The 14,483-nt window shown below is 39.9% G+C and overlaps 2 protein-coding genes across 8 annotated transcripts; one reads left to right on the forward strand and one right to left on the reverse strand.

Annotated features, from left to right (window-relative positions):
* Positions 1-328: 328 nt before the first annotated feature.
* Positions 329-4,892, forward strand: LOC126632127 (adenylate kinase 2, chloroplastic-like). 7 transcript variants are annotated; one of them, XM_050302365.1, is made up of 6 exons: positions 330-1,360; positions 2,651-2,779; positions 3,118-3,264; positions 3,435-3,493; positions 3,581-3,655; positions 4,234-4,892. In XM_050302365.1, exons 1-4 carry the CDS (start codon positions 1,172-1,174, stop codon positions 3,483-3,485), a joined length of 516 nt encoding a protein of 171 aa, XP_050158322.1. In that variant the 5' UTR covers positions 330-1,171; the 3' UTR covers positions 3,486-3,493; positions 3,581-3,655; positions 4,234-4,892. The 7 variants fall into 7 exon arrangements, 4 of the variants coding, with proteins under 4 accessions (XP_050158322.1, XP_050158323.1, XP_050158324.1 ...); XM_050302366.1 differs by having other exon boundaries at positions 3,581-3,650; XR_007626580.1 differs by having other exon boundaries at positions 329-2,779; positions 3,118-3,310; positions 3,581-3,650.
* A 265-nt stretch (positions 4,893-5,157) lies between these two features.
* LOC126631495 (receptor protein-tyrosine kinase CEPR2-like) lies at positions 5,158-14,162 on the reverse strand. Its single transcript, XM_050301616.1, has 4 exons — positions 13,548-14,162; positions 9,943-12,644; positions 9,222-9,631; positions 5,158-7,626 (listed from the first exon to the last, which is right to left on the reverse strand). Exons 2-4 carry the CDS (start codon positions 12,500-12,502, stop codon positions 5,266-5,268), a joined length of 5,331 nt encoding a protein of 1,776 aa, XP_050157573.1. The 5' UTR covers positions 12,503-12,644; positions 13,548-14,162; the 3' UTR covers positions 5,158-5,265.
* Positions 14,163-14,483: the final 321 nt, after the last annotated feature.

A 14,483-nucleotide genomic window follows, 5' to 3' on the forward strand; every position in this document is an offset into this window, starting at 1 on the left:
TTTCATCTTAGAAAAAAAAAGATTACATGATGTCAACTAGCAGCACAGTTGGGCTCAACTTTCAGGGTTGGCTGGCTAGCTATGTTCGGCCAGTCCTCTGGCTATTTGGCTATATTTTGGCCAGCTAAGTCTCACATTTTTATGACCCAACTCTTCATTGGAGCTGAGTTTTGTATAAAAAAGAACTACCTTTTGGCCCTTTTGGTTGCCCAGTTGGAGATGACTTTAGTAAGGGGTGTAGTCAAATTAGGATTTGATAGTATTTTAATAGACTTTAAAATCAGAGTTTAGTCAAGAAGTTTGAAAGAGGGTTTTAAAAGATTTGAAAATCATGATTTAGTCAAATTAGGATTTGAGGGATTTTGAATAATACATCTAAATCCATGAGTAGTCAATTAAAATTTAAAAAAAAATCCATATAAATCAGTGAGAATGCCAAAGATTTGTTAAGATTTTTGTAAATGAAGGATTTTGATGAATTTGAAGGTGGGAAGCATAAATACAAAATGTCATCAACAATCCAACCCTCCCCTAAGATTTCTTTTCATGAGCAAAGAAGATGAACAGTCCTACTACCATGAATTCTTCTCCACTTTTTCTTTCACTTCTTTTTGTCCTTCCTCCGCAGATTTGAGGATATATCTACCATGGTTCTGATGCTTGTTCTGTTTCTCATACTATAATTGGGGCTGCTGTCGTGGGAAAAAATAAGGGGTGCCACATTTTAGCCACTGTAAATGGATTTGAAAGAGAAGGTGGAGGAGGGGGATGGAGAACCTGATGAGCAGCAGAAGCTGGATTTGAAGGAGGTGGAGAGCGGATAGGGAGTAGAAGAAGAAGAGAAGAGTTCTAGTGAGAGAGGTTGAGATTGTAAATGGAGAGGCAAATGAGAGGCAAAGTGAGCGATGATGCAACCATGGTTCTGATGTTTAGGAATCAATGTTGATGGGTTTTAGGATTTTAATTAATGCCCAATTTCTGATTTCACATAATTCCTAATTTTTTAGGGTTTTAAACGTTCAGTTTAGTTAATAGAAAAGATGGGAGCTTTGGATGATTTCACATAAACTTATGTAATTTCATATTTCTGACTTGAGTTGTAGGTTTGGATGATTGTACATAAATATCTGGATTTGGTGATTTGAAGGTTGCATGTAGGTTGTTTGATGAAATGCCTGAGAGAAATATGGTTTCTTGGAATGTAATGCATGGTGGGTATTGGAAGGGTGGGAAGCCAGAGTGTGCATTGAAGTTTAGGAATGTAATGCATGCCAACGTTTCTGGGCTCTGTTTATTTTCTACTTTTGAGCTCACGATTCAGCTGCCTTGGAATGTGATATCTGATTTCTGGGCGGTTCTGGTTCGTTGTTGGATTACACAAAACTGCAGTTTTATGATCTGGGTTTCCTTTGTTTTGCATGACTGAATCAATAGCAGATATTCCATTTTGTTATTAGACATAGTTTTTGCTACTAATTGTGTCCTTATCAATGCACATATCTGATATTTTATTCGTTTGAATCCTCTTTGTTCCATTGTCGATTTTCTTGATGCTTCAATTGTGTCTCTTCTGCAGTAGTCTGTTTTGCTATTACTTTTTGTTTGATTGATTATAATTTTGTAAAGTAAGTATCGTTTGGCAGTTTTTAGTACCAATTCTTCAGCTAAATGTATACGGAAACGCTACAAATTTTTGTTTTAACATACCTATACACAGCAATTTATGAATCAAACGTATGCGTTTTAATGTTTGGTGTTTGATTCAACAGCTGTTTCAAAGTGCTACAATATTCTCTTGGACTGTTTTAGTGTTTGGTGTTTGATTCAACAGCTGTTTCAAAGTGCTACAATATTCTCTTGGATTGTTTTAGTATATAATTTTTTTTAAATTCAGGTAAAAAAAAAATGAACTGAGCCCAAACCGAACCAGAACTGAACAAAAAACCGAAGGGCACTGAACAGTAACCAAACTGAACAGTAATTTCAGTTTGGTTTTCGATTTCGGCAAAAAATCGAACCAATTGGAACCGAACTCACCCCTAGTGAAGTCCATCCGCAGAGAGAGAGAGAAAGAGAGAGAATGGCTTGCAATGTAAGTGTAGTCCACCAAGCAATGGCATCTGCCATAGCACAGCCTAACAAAGCTCCTCCTCAACCCTCCTGTGCACATCTTTCTTTGTCTTCCAATTCAAAGTCCAAGCCTTTCAAGCTCCTTCGATCCTCCCAATATTCTTTCGCTTCCACCTTCTCCCCCTCTCGCCCGCAAACCGTAGTCCCCTTTCGTTCCAGCAGAGTTCCCAATTTCCTGGTACTCATTTACCCTCCCACCACAATTTCTTATTTCATTTGTTTTTTTTATTATTGTTTAATAGGTTGTAGGGTGTGGCAAGGCAGAGCCGCTAAGAGTAATGATATCAGGGGTTTTTGTTTGCCTAAGATATAATAGATATGCACATAAAGCAATTGATTGATTTTGGATGATTGTATGTGTAATGTGTGTACCTTTGTAACGCTAAAATTTGAGGCCGGAGAAGTTTTCAAATCTTAATGAATGTATGCCATTGTTTACTTATGTTACTACTTGCCACTTTATGTCATGATTTTCTCATGACGAAAAGCAGATTGAATCGAGTCATCCTCCTATCTGCAGTATGGTTTAGTGCATGTCGCTGCTGGAGATTTACTTGGAGCGGAAATTGCATCTGGGAGTGAAAATGGAAGGCGTGCAAGGGAGCACATGGAACAAGGAAAATTGGTTCCAGATGAAATAGTTGTCATGGTAGGGAAAATATATTATTTGTATGCTACGCTAGTGATGATTTCTTGGTTTTAATCCTGTAGATGGTGAAAGACCACCTATTGCAGCCAGATTCTCAAGAAAAAGGTTGGCTTTTGGATGGGTACCCTAGGAGCTCATAGCAAGCAATTGCTCTTAAGGAATTAGGCTTTAAGCCGGATCTTTTCATTCTTATAAAAATAATTGCTGCTGTTGGTGTTTCATTATTGTTCAGGAACATTGTACATATATAGGATATTATCTTGAAGAAGCATCGTTACATATTTTAGTTCTTTTATTTTATTTTTTTGTAAGTTCATAAGCCATGACAATCATTGCAGGTCCCAGAAGATATTCTTGTTGAGAGAGTTGTTGGAAGAAGGTTAGATCCAATTACTGGAAAGATATACCATTTGAAGTATTCTCCTCCAGAGACCCAAGAGATAGTGTCAAGGCTCACCCAACGTTTTGACAATACAGAAGAAACGGTACATTTTAAATCATTCTTCCAACTCAGAATACTTTGACTTCGAGGTGATCGATTATCATTTTTCTCTTGTTCACTAGTTATTCTTAATTATCTGACAGTCTGTGTAGGCTTCTAATCAAGTATTGCCCCTTAGCGACTAAATTTATTTTTTTATTTTACTTCAACAAGGTGAAATTGCGATTAATCTGGAGGCGGTACTTTCATTATATGAAGACATAACATCTAAGGTATGTATATAATCTCTCTCTCTCTCTCTCTCTCTCTCTCCCCTTCCCTGTCTAATGTTTGTATTTATATAATCTTACTTCAACAAGGTGAAATTGTGATTTAACACTCATCATCAGAATGTGGAGGCTGTACTTTCATTGTATGAAGACATAACAAGTAAGGCATGTATATAATCTCTCTCTCTCTCTCTCTCCCTCCCTCGCTCTCTCCCCTTCCCTGTCTAACGTGTGTATTTATATAATCTGAACTATAGCTGTTGTTTTGGATTTCCACTTGGAAAAGAGTTGAGTGAGTTTTGCCCCCTCAATTAGAATTTTGCTGCACTGTGCTTCCCCCTCCTATTTTTTCCTCCAAAAAGTTGCGCATGATTCGCAGGTCAGCCTTTTTTTAAGGGTATTTTGAGTTCTGATACGTTGGTACAAACACTGTTGAAAGGGTTATGTGCGAAGTACATGCAACTTTTTGGAAGACAAGAAGAATAAAGTTAGTTGTGGGTTGCCCATTGCAATAAAATTTAAACTGAGTTGGGTGACTCAATTTTCTTTTTCCGGGTGGAAAACTGTAACAAGACCTAAAATCCAGGTGCTATTGGTGTAATTTGCCTTTTATATTTTAACTTCTGCTGGCAACCGTTGGACGAGATTGCATAATGTATGATGAAAATACTGTATTAATTTGATTGTGGATTATCGACATTCACTGTGTTATATAACTTGGAGCGTACTTCTGTTTGCTTCAGATTAATGGAAGTGTTACCAAGGAGGATGTGTTTGCCGAAATCGACAGTGCGCTGACGAGACTTGTTGAGAAAAGAAAGGCGACTTGGGAATCTCTGGCAGCATAGAAGGTGTAGTGCTTCTATCCTTACAAGTTTAGTTCCAAGTCAGTAATTGGTGCACAATTTGGTTGTTGGGATATGCTTGCAATCTCCCGCGAAGGAAAACACAACTTCTACATGCCCTGTGGAAAGGTCAGCCCAAAAAAAAGGAAAATAAGTAAATTACACTCATTATCTGTTGGACCACAGTTATTTTTAAGGATATTGTGAATCAAAATTGGAGCAATATGGAGAAATATTGTTCTTTGTTTTTTCTATACAACGGTCGCTTGATACCCAAGATCCGAATTATAGCTCCAATTAGCAAGGCCATCTGCAACCAATTTTTCTTCTGGTACACGTTAATTAAACATATCTTCTGTACAACCTAGTTGCATCACTCAAAGATACGAAGATAAGAAGGGTTTAGGGTTTTGTTTTGTTCAAGTAATGAAGATTGAAGAGATTGATAGCTTTGTTGGTTTGGGTGGTGTTATCCACACACCCGTTTTTGTCTTCCACATACGCGTTTTCATTTCCCACACATTCCTTGTTAATTTCTATCTTTTGATATTCTCCAATTCATTTGATCCGATTGCCAAGAAGGGTGTGAGAGGTAAAAATGGGTTTGTAGATAGCACCACGCTATTTGTTTTTGTGAGCATCATGTTAGGTATTTATTATACTTTTTCTTCCTTTTCAGTCTTAATTTATTAGGTATTTCTTATCAATTTATACTAGATATATTAGCTGCAGACGTTGTATTTTGTATACTTTTCCTCCAATTTGACTCTGTTCTTGAAGAAAAAAATAACATTCAAAGCTAAACCAGCAAATGCCAAAAAATTAAGGAAATAAAAAAGTCCAATATATGCATAAAATTTGGAAAAAGGAAAAGAAAATGAATGATTTTTGGTCAACAACAATTGATGATGCCGTCGCACCATTACATCGTCACGTAGATTCAGTCGTGGAACTGGAAGGAGAGAGGGTAGGGTTTTCCAAAAAATAAGCCGACGCTGTTTCCAGGATACTTACAATGTAAGTCATGGATGGCCTGTCACAACCTTGTAAACTTACACAGTCCGCTGCCAAGTAGCCAACATATGCCACTGCCTCTATTTCAAACGGCGTTGGAGCTGCAATTCTTGGATCCAAAATCCGGTGTATCTTGTCGCTCACAATGTACGGCACGGCAAAATCGACAATGTTTCTTGGCATCCCGTTCTCATTTCTGTGTATTGCGTTGTAACCGGATAACAATTCAAGCAACACCACTCCGAAGCTATAGACGTCGCTCTTGGTCGTTAGGTGTTGAAGCCTGTAGTACTCTGGGTCGATGTACCCAAATGTGCCTGCTGCACCAAGCGAAAGGTGCGACTCTTCATCCTCCGGCCGCATTAAAGATAGGCCGAAATCGGATACCTTGACCAGCAATGTGTCATCCAGTAGTATGTTGGATGACTTGATGTCGCGGTGTATGATTGGCGGGACTGCGTACTCGTGCAGGTACTCGATCCCCCGGGCTGCGTCAAGAGCCACTTTGATGCGCTTGGCCCATGAGAGCAAGGTCGAATGTGGGAGCTTGTGGAGATGGTCATGGAGGGAGCCATTGTTCATGTATTCATACACGAGTATTCGCTCTTTTGCGTCTTCGAAGAATCCAAGTAATCGAACCAAGTTCTTGTGGTTGAGACGTGAAAGGGACTCAAGCTCGTTTACAAAAGCATTGTCCTGGTCTTGCTGGCGCTTTGTGCAGCTACCAACGTGTGATGAAGAGACTGACGTCTCAGCACGCTTGATGGCTACTTGGCGACCGTCATCTAATGTGGCGTAGTAGACAGAGCCGTAGCTGCCTGTTCCGATTTTGTGTTCTTCAGAGAAATTGGAGGTGGCTTCGAGTAGTAGTTGCAGTGGAAATTCCTCCAAGGAAGCCCCATTGGCGCCCATGCTCACCAAATGGCTTAGCCGCTTCTCTAACACCGGTGGCCCTGCCGTTGCTGCTGCGCCTTGCTCGGCCTGTAACTGGGGCTGCTCATCCAAGGGGCCTGAGTCATGAACACGGGATCCTCCAACTCTAGTTTTGCAATACTTGAAGTCAAAGAAACATACCGACACCACCAAAGCTAAGAACCCAACACAACCCACTACAAGAAAAGCAATCATTTTTTTGCTCCACTTACTGCTTCCTGATTCTGGTGGCAGCGATGGCAAGGGCACGGGCACTGGCAACGGATTGCCGCATGATAGACATTCACCTGTACATGGACCCGGCTTCACATCACGTCCGAATACCATGAAATTGTTTGAGACATCGAAAATTGGGTTGCCCCAACAATATAAGGAAAAGTTGGATGATGAAACTCCGCAGAAGACGCTGCGTTTTGCTTCAATTGCGGTGAAGTAAGTACCTTTCAGAGTCTCAGGCAAGCTGAAATTATTTTCCCCCCAACAAACAACTGTTCCATTAGGCCGGAGAGCGCAACTGCGGTTTTCTCCCAAGGCCAGAGATGTGAATCTCCCTTGAGGTTTCTCACCCTTCATTTCTCCCCAGCAATCCAAACTGTTATCGACCGATGAGATGGCACACGCATGACCGACACCAGCACTCACTGCTTTGTAAACATTCTTGCCACTAGCTCTAGGCTCCTTCCCAACCACTATATAATTGCTTCCTAAGCAAGTAACCTTTCCGATTTGTGATACCCCGCATACAAATTTCTCTCCCACCGCAATGCTTGAAAATCCGTACTCGTGTCTACTGATCGTGCTATTGCGAAACCAATGCCATTGCCAACATTGGAGGCGACTACTAGTACTAGTCGTCCCATTCTGAATAAGTCCGCAAACGTGAGAATTTCCGGCAATAAGTTGCGTGAGAGGTGGACCGCGGTAGATGCGCTTGTGGGACAAGTGCGTGCCATTAGCAGAGAACCTCCAGCAACTCAAAGTAGAATTAGTATTGGAGGAGGAAGAAGATGGTGGGGGCCTCAAGGCGCATAAGAAGCCATCTCCGGCAACTAGAGCAGTGAAGGAAGAAGAAGCATTCTTGTCGAGAGGAATTTGAACGCCGCCGCTGCCCCCATTGCTGCCACTTGCAGTTGTAGGAAACTTAAAACCAGTACAATTGAGAAAGGATTTCTGGTTTTGGGGATGTATGAGTGCGCAGATTAATGTCTGATTAGAAGATTCGGAAATCGACACGGTGGATGAGGAGAGTGAGTGAGGAAGGAAAGTAAGCAAGGAGAAGGTGATGAGGAGAAGGATTAAAGAATAAGAAGCAGCAGCCATAGTCGGCAGAGAGATATTTGATAGTCAAATAATTGGGCGGCGGATGCAGAAAATTTCATTGGAGAGGAAGGAGCAGAAGGAGAATTAAAGACATGGGATTGGTTAATTTTGTGGTGTCAACTTCAGTTTAAACGTGTAGAAGGTGGACGAGTAGGGGTGAGAAGACCAAGACCAGAATCATCACACGGTTTTGAGAGAGGGAGTTTTTGAGGACCAAAGACTAATTCTAGTGAGAGAGACCAGAGTGGGAGCGATGGAAAAACCAGATCGTGTTTCCATCACACTGAAAAATCTCTTCGAGCGTGTGACTAAGAGACTCGATTACGTCTAACTCAACAAAGGATAGTCTTGCTTGCTAAGCTTGTTCAAAATAGGAAAGCGGACTTAATCTGAGCTAGTAGAAGAAGCAGGAAAGACTTTTAATCCTGCTAAGAATGGTAGGACGACTAAGTGTCAAAACTTAATCTTATTTACAAATAAGAAAGTAATAAAATATGAGAGCCGTTTAGTACTACAGTTGAGTGAAATTTTTACGTTTATAAGTTATTGGTTCTAGATTTGAATCTCATAAGTAAAGAGTTTGCAATCAATTTATTTTTTCTACTTTGATATAAATATATTAATGTATTTCTAGATAATCACATCCGAACAAACTCTATAATTTTGTTTTTCAACTAAATATGTAAAATCACGTCAACAAATCAAGCTCCAGCAATCTCTTCGAAGGTAAATGTCAAACTTAGTAGCTTATTCTCTCTCTACAAATTTACAGACCTCTTTCTCACTCTTCAGCCTAAGTTTTTTATTCTTACAAAATCAAATATTGTGTTACACAGCGACTAGGGAGAAGACAAAAATTTATGAATATAATGATGAATAAAGAACAATAAAATAATCAAATTTGAAAAGTCTATTGGAGATGCTTTTAGGTCCTTCTTCCAATGTAAGAATCATACACTTAACAAGCACACTCACGTGTAACAAATTTTTAGATCTTACACGTGGATAACACAAATTATGTGACGTGGACCACGTGTGAGCGTTGGGCATCACACATGAGCAAACCTGTCTACTTGTGAAGCTTAATAGTCACACATGTTTCACGTTTAAGGTTTGATAGGTGTTCCACGTGTTGAGAGTATGAATCTTACATCCAAGAATAAAGAACCTTGCATGTTCTTATATGAAACCAAATTACTCCCCATATCACGAGTTAATTTCATGTTGAAATCTCAACTTTTTTTTATTGAACAACAAGGTAAGACGACACACACACCACCACCACCATCATCTTTGGTGATGCAAGGCAGAACACTATTAAACTTAGGGTACTAATGCTAGATAGACCAACTTTTAAACCAAATTTGTAAATTATATAATGTGTTACCAAATAAGAAATAAACACGTTAATCAACACTTAAGTAATAATTCAATCATCAACAACCACGCCAAATGATTTACAAAATTTAGTTTACAAAATTGATCTCACTAGCATTACCCGTAAACATAACGGAACATTTACTAAGCATATATATGATTTTAAATTCTCTACTTACATGACAAGCATTATAAAACGAAGAAATTAACACTATGTATCTACCTTTTGAACCTTGCAATTAGCTAGCTACTGCTAAAAGAGACAATTCATCAGTACTGGGTGAGAAATCCTTGACGTTTTCGTCGTTACAGGTGTTGTTTCCGGACCTGAAAGTGCAAGGATCAGCAGCCGTAAGCATCTTTATAACATCCCGCATTGTCGGGCGCAAGGACGGTAGCTTGGTAGTGCAGAGAACAGCAACCTTCAAGACCTTGATCATGTCGTCCTCGACACATTCATGTGCCACTTTATCATCTAGAATCTTAACAACCGCTTCACGGTCACTCAGATGCGTTGAAACCCAGTAAACAATATCCTTTCCTTCACCGTAATCCTCTTCAACTGGTCTCCTGCCAGTTACTAGCTCGAGCAGCACCACACCGAAACTATACACATCGCACTTTTCGTTCACTTTAGCAGTATAAGCCAGCTCTGCAGGAAATTAGTTCAAAAAGTTTGAGCACATGCAGGTTGTGAAGATTTTGGATACAATCCCAAGTGAATTAAACCGGCAAAAAAAAATAAATTAAAGCAGCATCAAATCTGGTGAGCAGATCAAAATTCTAGAGTTGTAGAAGTTGTCACCGAGCAATTGCTTAACGCATAGTTGAAGCAAGAAACCAACGCTAACATATGTGAAATGACTAACAAGTTTCCGATACATTCTTTAAGATAAGAAGTATAATTATATATCATAACAATGGAAGGATAAATGTATGTGGTTTCGTAGATTTGAAACTCACCAGGAGCAATATAGCCATGTGTGCCAGCGAGGGAGCTGTAATCACAACCCTTCTGAGAGCTTTCTGCAATCTTTGCAACTCCAAAATCAGCAACTTTTGCCTCATAGTCGTCGTCGAGCAGAATGTTGGTGGATTTAATATCTCTATGAATTATAGCTGGTGAACAATCATGATGCAGATAAGCAATGCCCCTAGCTGCTCCCAAAGCAATCGTATACCTCTGGCACCAATCCAATTCGGGCTCCCCGCTTTTAATATCCCTGTGAAGCGCTTGAAATAAATTACCATTTGCCATGTACTCAAACACGAGAACACTAGATCCGCCATTTGCTGAACAAGCGTATAGCTTCAGTATATTTCTATGCCTGATCTTCCCCAAAATGTCCATCTCTGCAGTCAAAAGCTTCATGCCATCTCCTTTCCAGAGTTGTTTGACAGCTACCGTGCCACGACCTTTCTTCAAATCTATGCGGTAAACTTTCCCTGTACTGCCACTTCCAATCAAATTTTCTTCTTTCAAATCGCATATATCATCTGCATCTATTTCCAACTGGTGGAAAGACGCAAGTTTCCATTTCAGATCTTTCTCCTTCCCTGCTTCCAAATTATTTTCTCTGTCAACTGCCTCCCCAAGCTTGAAGTTCTTATGACTAACCAGCAGTAATCCAGCAAAAACAGCAACCAACGCCAATGCTATAATCGAGAACAAAACCAGTTTATTTTCAAGCACCTTTTTTTGATTCGGCTTTTCAGTACACATGTTCATCCCAGAATTTGTACGTGTTCTGGAATATTGATCAATGCAGAGTCCCTTGTTTCCATCAAAGGCTTTGTCTCCTCCAATGGTCAGAAGATCAGATGGTACTCTTCCGGATAACTGATTCCCCGACAAATCTATAGAACTTAGCTTCAGTTTCACCAAAGTTTCAGGAATCAAACCCGTGAGGCTATTTTGCGAGAGATTTAGAGAGTTCAAAGAGCTTATTAGTGATAACGTGCGTGGGATATTACCAGTTAAAGAATTCGAAGCAAGATTCACGTCCACCAACTTAACACAGTATCCCAATTCTGATGGTACCGATCCTGTCAGAGAATTGTGTTCAAGATGCAAAGATGACAGCTGCTTTAGAGCACCAATTTCGGAAGGTATTTCACCGGAAAATTTATTACCACTCAGATAGAGCCTCTCCAAGTTTGATAGGTTCCCAAGTTGCGGAAGATAACCAGAGAAACCATTGTTCTTCAATATCAACTGATTCAAGCTGGTAGAAAACCCAATGCTGGGGGAGATCTCTCCGCTGAAGTCGTTATCACTGAAATCAATCATTGTTGCGTAGGGAAGTGACCAAAACTCAGCTGGAATCTTCCCAGACAAACGGTTCTGATTGACTCTCAGCCTCTCTAGAGATTTACATCGAATGTAAGAGTCTGTCAGCTCCCCAGAAAAATTGTTGCCCAAAGCAAGCAAGAATTGTAACCTGCCCTTTGCACAAAGAAACCTTGGGAAACCACCTGAAAACTGATTCTCGGATATGTCAATGCTTTCCAAAGGTGAGAATCTGCCAAAATTGGTTGGAAAATCCCCGGAAAATCTGTTTTCATAAATTGAGATTGCAACAAGGTGTTTCATATCGCCGAACCCAGCAGGGAATTCCCCGGAGAAATTGTTCCTGAATAACTGAAAAACCACCAAGTTCTTGAGATTTCCCATCTCGGAAGGCAACTTCCCATAAAACTTGTTTGATGAGAAATCAAATTCCCTTAGGAGGGTGAGATTAGCGAGCCCTGGTGGGATTTCCCCAGTCAAATTGTTTTGAAAAAGCTCGATCTTATTGAGTTTTTGCAGCTGGGAAATCGAGTTGGAGAGCTTCCCAGAGAGCTTGTTCTTCGACATATCCAACGTCTCCAGTGCCTTCATTTTGTAAACAGATTCCGGAATCTCTCCTCTGAACTGGGAATTCCCCAGATGGAGCCAAGTCAAGTTGGTCAAGTTTCCAAGCCCCTCAGGGATTTCACCTTCATCAAATTCATTTTCCCCGAGCCCGAGGGAATTCAACGCAGTCAGATTCCCCACCCATGATGGGAATGCCGCGGAGAAGGAGTTTGTAGAAAGATCAAGAATCTCCAATTTTCCGAGGGCAGAAAGATCCGGGATTGCTCCCACCATTTTGTTGCCGGTGAGATTTAAAGTTTTGAGATTGGCACAACGAGTGACTTGGGCAGGAAGCTTTCCTGTAATGTTGTTGCAAGGCAGCGAAAGTGTGGCGAGACTGTCAAGAACACCAATGGCGGGCGAAATCTCACCCGAGAGGGACTTGTTATCAAGAGAAATTCCAATCACTTTCCCGCTAATCCGATCGCAGGCGACTCCGAAGAAGTTGCAGGGCGACCGATCTGCGGTCTCTTTCCAGGAATCGAGAACATTCAGAGGGTCTTTGAGCTGCCTCTTCAACTCAAGGAGGGCTTCAGCTTCCGTTTCAGTTCCGACCGTTAGAGGCATGCATGGCGGGAAAAGCAAACAGAGGAGGAACACAGTCGGCAGCAGCAAGTACAATGCCATTGGAATGTAGTAATAGGATGTAGTAGGGGTAAAATGGTCAATTAGAGACGACGGAGCTTTAAATTTGGCGACCACCACCGCTACCCCATGCCGATGCCATTCTTTGAACTTGAACCAGTTCGGAAGAAGCGTAAGGAAACAGCTGTGCAGAAAAAGCCCACGGGTCATTGTCCCCGACTGCATTGTTCTTTTAATTTATAATATTAACAAAAACGCTATCTTTACCATTTATTTATATCACCATTTGTACCAACTCTTTATCTTTAATAGAAATGGAACCTACATATTTTGACGAACCTACACTTATTAGAGAGATGATACAAATGACGGTATAAATAGATGATAAGTGTAACACTTACTAATAACAAGACTTTTTAACCAAAAATATAGACCTGAGATTAACATAACTTCTCACTTGAGTCCCTGAGATTTGTCCATGCATTTGTCACACAGCGGAGCAATGGTCGTTTTGGATAATTCCATTAGAATTTCCGCCCCTTATTTGCCTCTTTAAACCATTTATTTTGGATGAAAGTTCTAACCCTATAACACAAAAGAGTTACTGTTTCACATTGTGACAAGACCGAGATCAATACTCACTGATCTTTAGTTTAGAAACTAAGCTCCAATTGCGCCAAACTTCAAGAACCAATGCTTTAATTTCATCGAATTACTTACTTAGGCCTTAACTAATTTATTAAAACTAAAAGAAAGCAATACTGTCATATTTTGCAAGTAGCAACTAATTAATTAAAGTTATTAAGTTAAAAAAACTTGATGTTTTGAGCCAGAAAAATAGCTTAATTTTGGATTTCCTAAATTTTCTTGCCAGTATAAAAATAAATTATTTAGGCTTTGGATTAATTTTGTTTTGTTTTTTGAATAATCAAAAAGTAGTTTTTAGCTTATCTAGTAATATTAATCAAGCAGAAGGCATTCATAAATTGAGAAACTACAAAAATGAAGAAAGAATTAATCCAACAGAATCGCAAAAAATATTTAGAGTTAACCTAGAGAGAGGTGAGAGATGATTAGATTAGAGTACCTGATGATGACGATCAGATCCAAGTGAGTGCTAGATCATGTGGCGGAGGAATTAGCATCAAGTGTCGGCAGCCAATGCCTCATCACATCTGATGAAGGACCAGTTAACAACAGGTGGGAATTGTATCAAACAAACGGGATTAATTTGGGGAATAAATTATACAGAAGAGAAGGCAAACAGAAGGAGCATGCTATGATATAACTTTACTTTGTGTTTGTTTGTTTATTTGGGTGATGGGATATATGAACAGGTGTTGTGCATGCATATGGTGATGGTCCATGGATATGGATGGAGACTGGAGAGATGATATCTGACACTCCCTTCCTTACTACCCACATGTTTCTTGCTTGCTAAGTTCACCACTCACCACTCAGTAATCCTTCATCTACCTAGGCACTAAATAATTTTATGTGTGTGTGTATGTATTTGTAAAACTCAGGAAATTAAGCACATAAAAACGAGAAAAACAAGCGACACAGACAGCGGAAGGTGGAGAAGGCAGAAGAGATAAGCAAGGACGAGAGAGAGAGAGAGAGAGAGAGAGAGAGAGAGAGAGAGAGAGATATAGAGAGATGAGTAATAGTGTATCTACGTGACTGGTGCGAGGGAGGGAGGCCATAATGGAGAGAGCAGAGACAAAAATGCTTTATGAACAACATTTGGAAACTAGGGCCTCCAAAACCACGAAAAAGTAATTATTGTTACATGATATGATTGGAATCCGGATGTTTGCCGGATCATCTTTGCGAGGATCACAGAGATTCATGAATCGTGTCCATTTATCGTATATTTTGCGGTAAAAAATTATTTTAAATATTTTTATTTAAAATTAAACACAAACAGTACCTGACAAAAATTGATCACACGATGTATGATGACCATTTCTATATATTTTAATTTCAACGACCAAAGTGAGAAGTTGTGAGGCCCACACCA

Source organism: Malus sylvestris, chromosome 8, assembly GCF_916048215.2.
Source record: "Malus sylvestris chromosome 8, drMalSylv7.2, whole genome shotgun sequence".
Lineage (NCBI taxonomy): Eukaryota > Viridiplantae > Streptophyta > Magnoliopsida > Rosales > Rosaceae > Malus > Malus sylvestris.

Excerpts from the sequence above, each read along its gene's own strand:
- LOC126632127 (XM_050302365.1), top strand. The coding sequence starts at position 1,172 with ATGCCTGAGAGAAATATGGTTTCTTGGAATGTAATGCATGGTGGGTAT. Across the intron at positions 1,361-2,650 it reads CTGATTTCTGGGCGGTTCTG|TATGGTTTAGTGCATGTCGC; the intron begins GTTCGTTGTTGG and ends TCCTATCTGCAG. Across the intron at positions 3,265-3,434 it reads TTGACAATACAGAAGAAACG|GTGAAATTGCGATTAATCTG; the intron begins GTACATTTTAAA and ends TACTTCAACAAG.
- LOC126631495 (XM_050301616.1), bottom strand. The coding sequence starts at position 12,502 with ATGGCATTGTACTTGCTGCTGCCGACTGTGTTCCTCCTCTGTTTGCTT. Across the intron at positions 9,632-9,942 it reads ACATGGCTATATTGCTCCTG|AGCTGGCTTATACTGCTAAA; the intron begins GTGAGTTTCAAA and ends AATTTCCTGCAG. Across the intron at positions 7,627-9,221 it reads CTCTTTTAGCAGTAGCTAGC|CTATCAAATATCTCTCTGCC; the intron begins TAATTGCAAGGT and ends CCAATTATTTGA.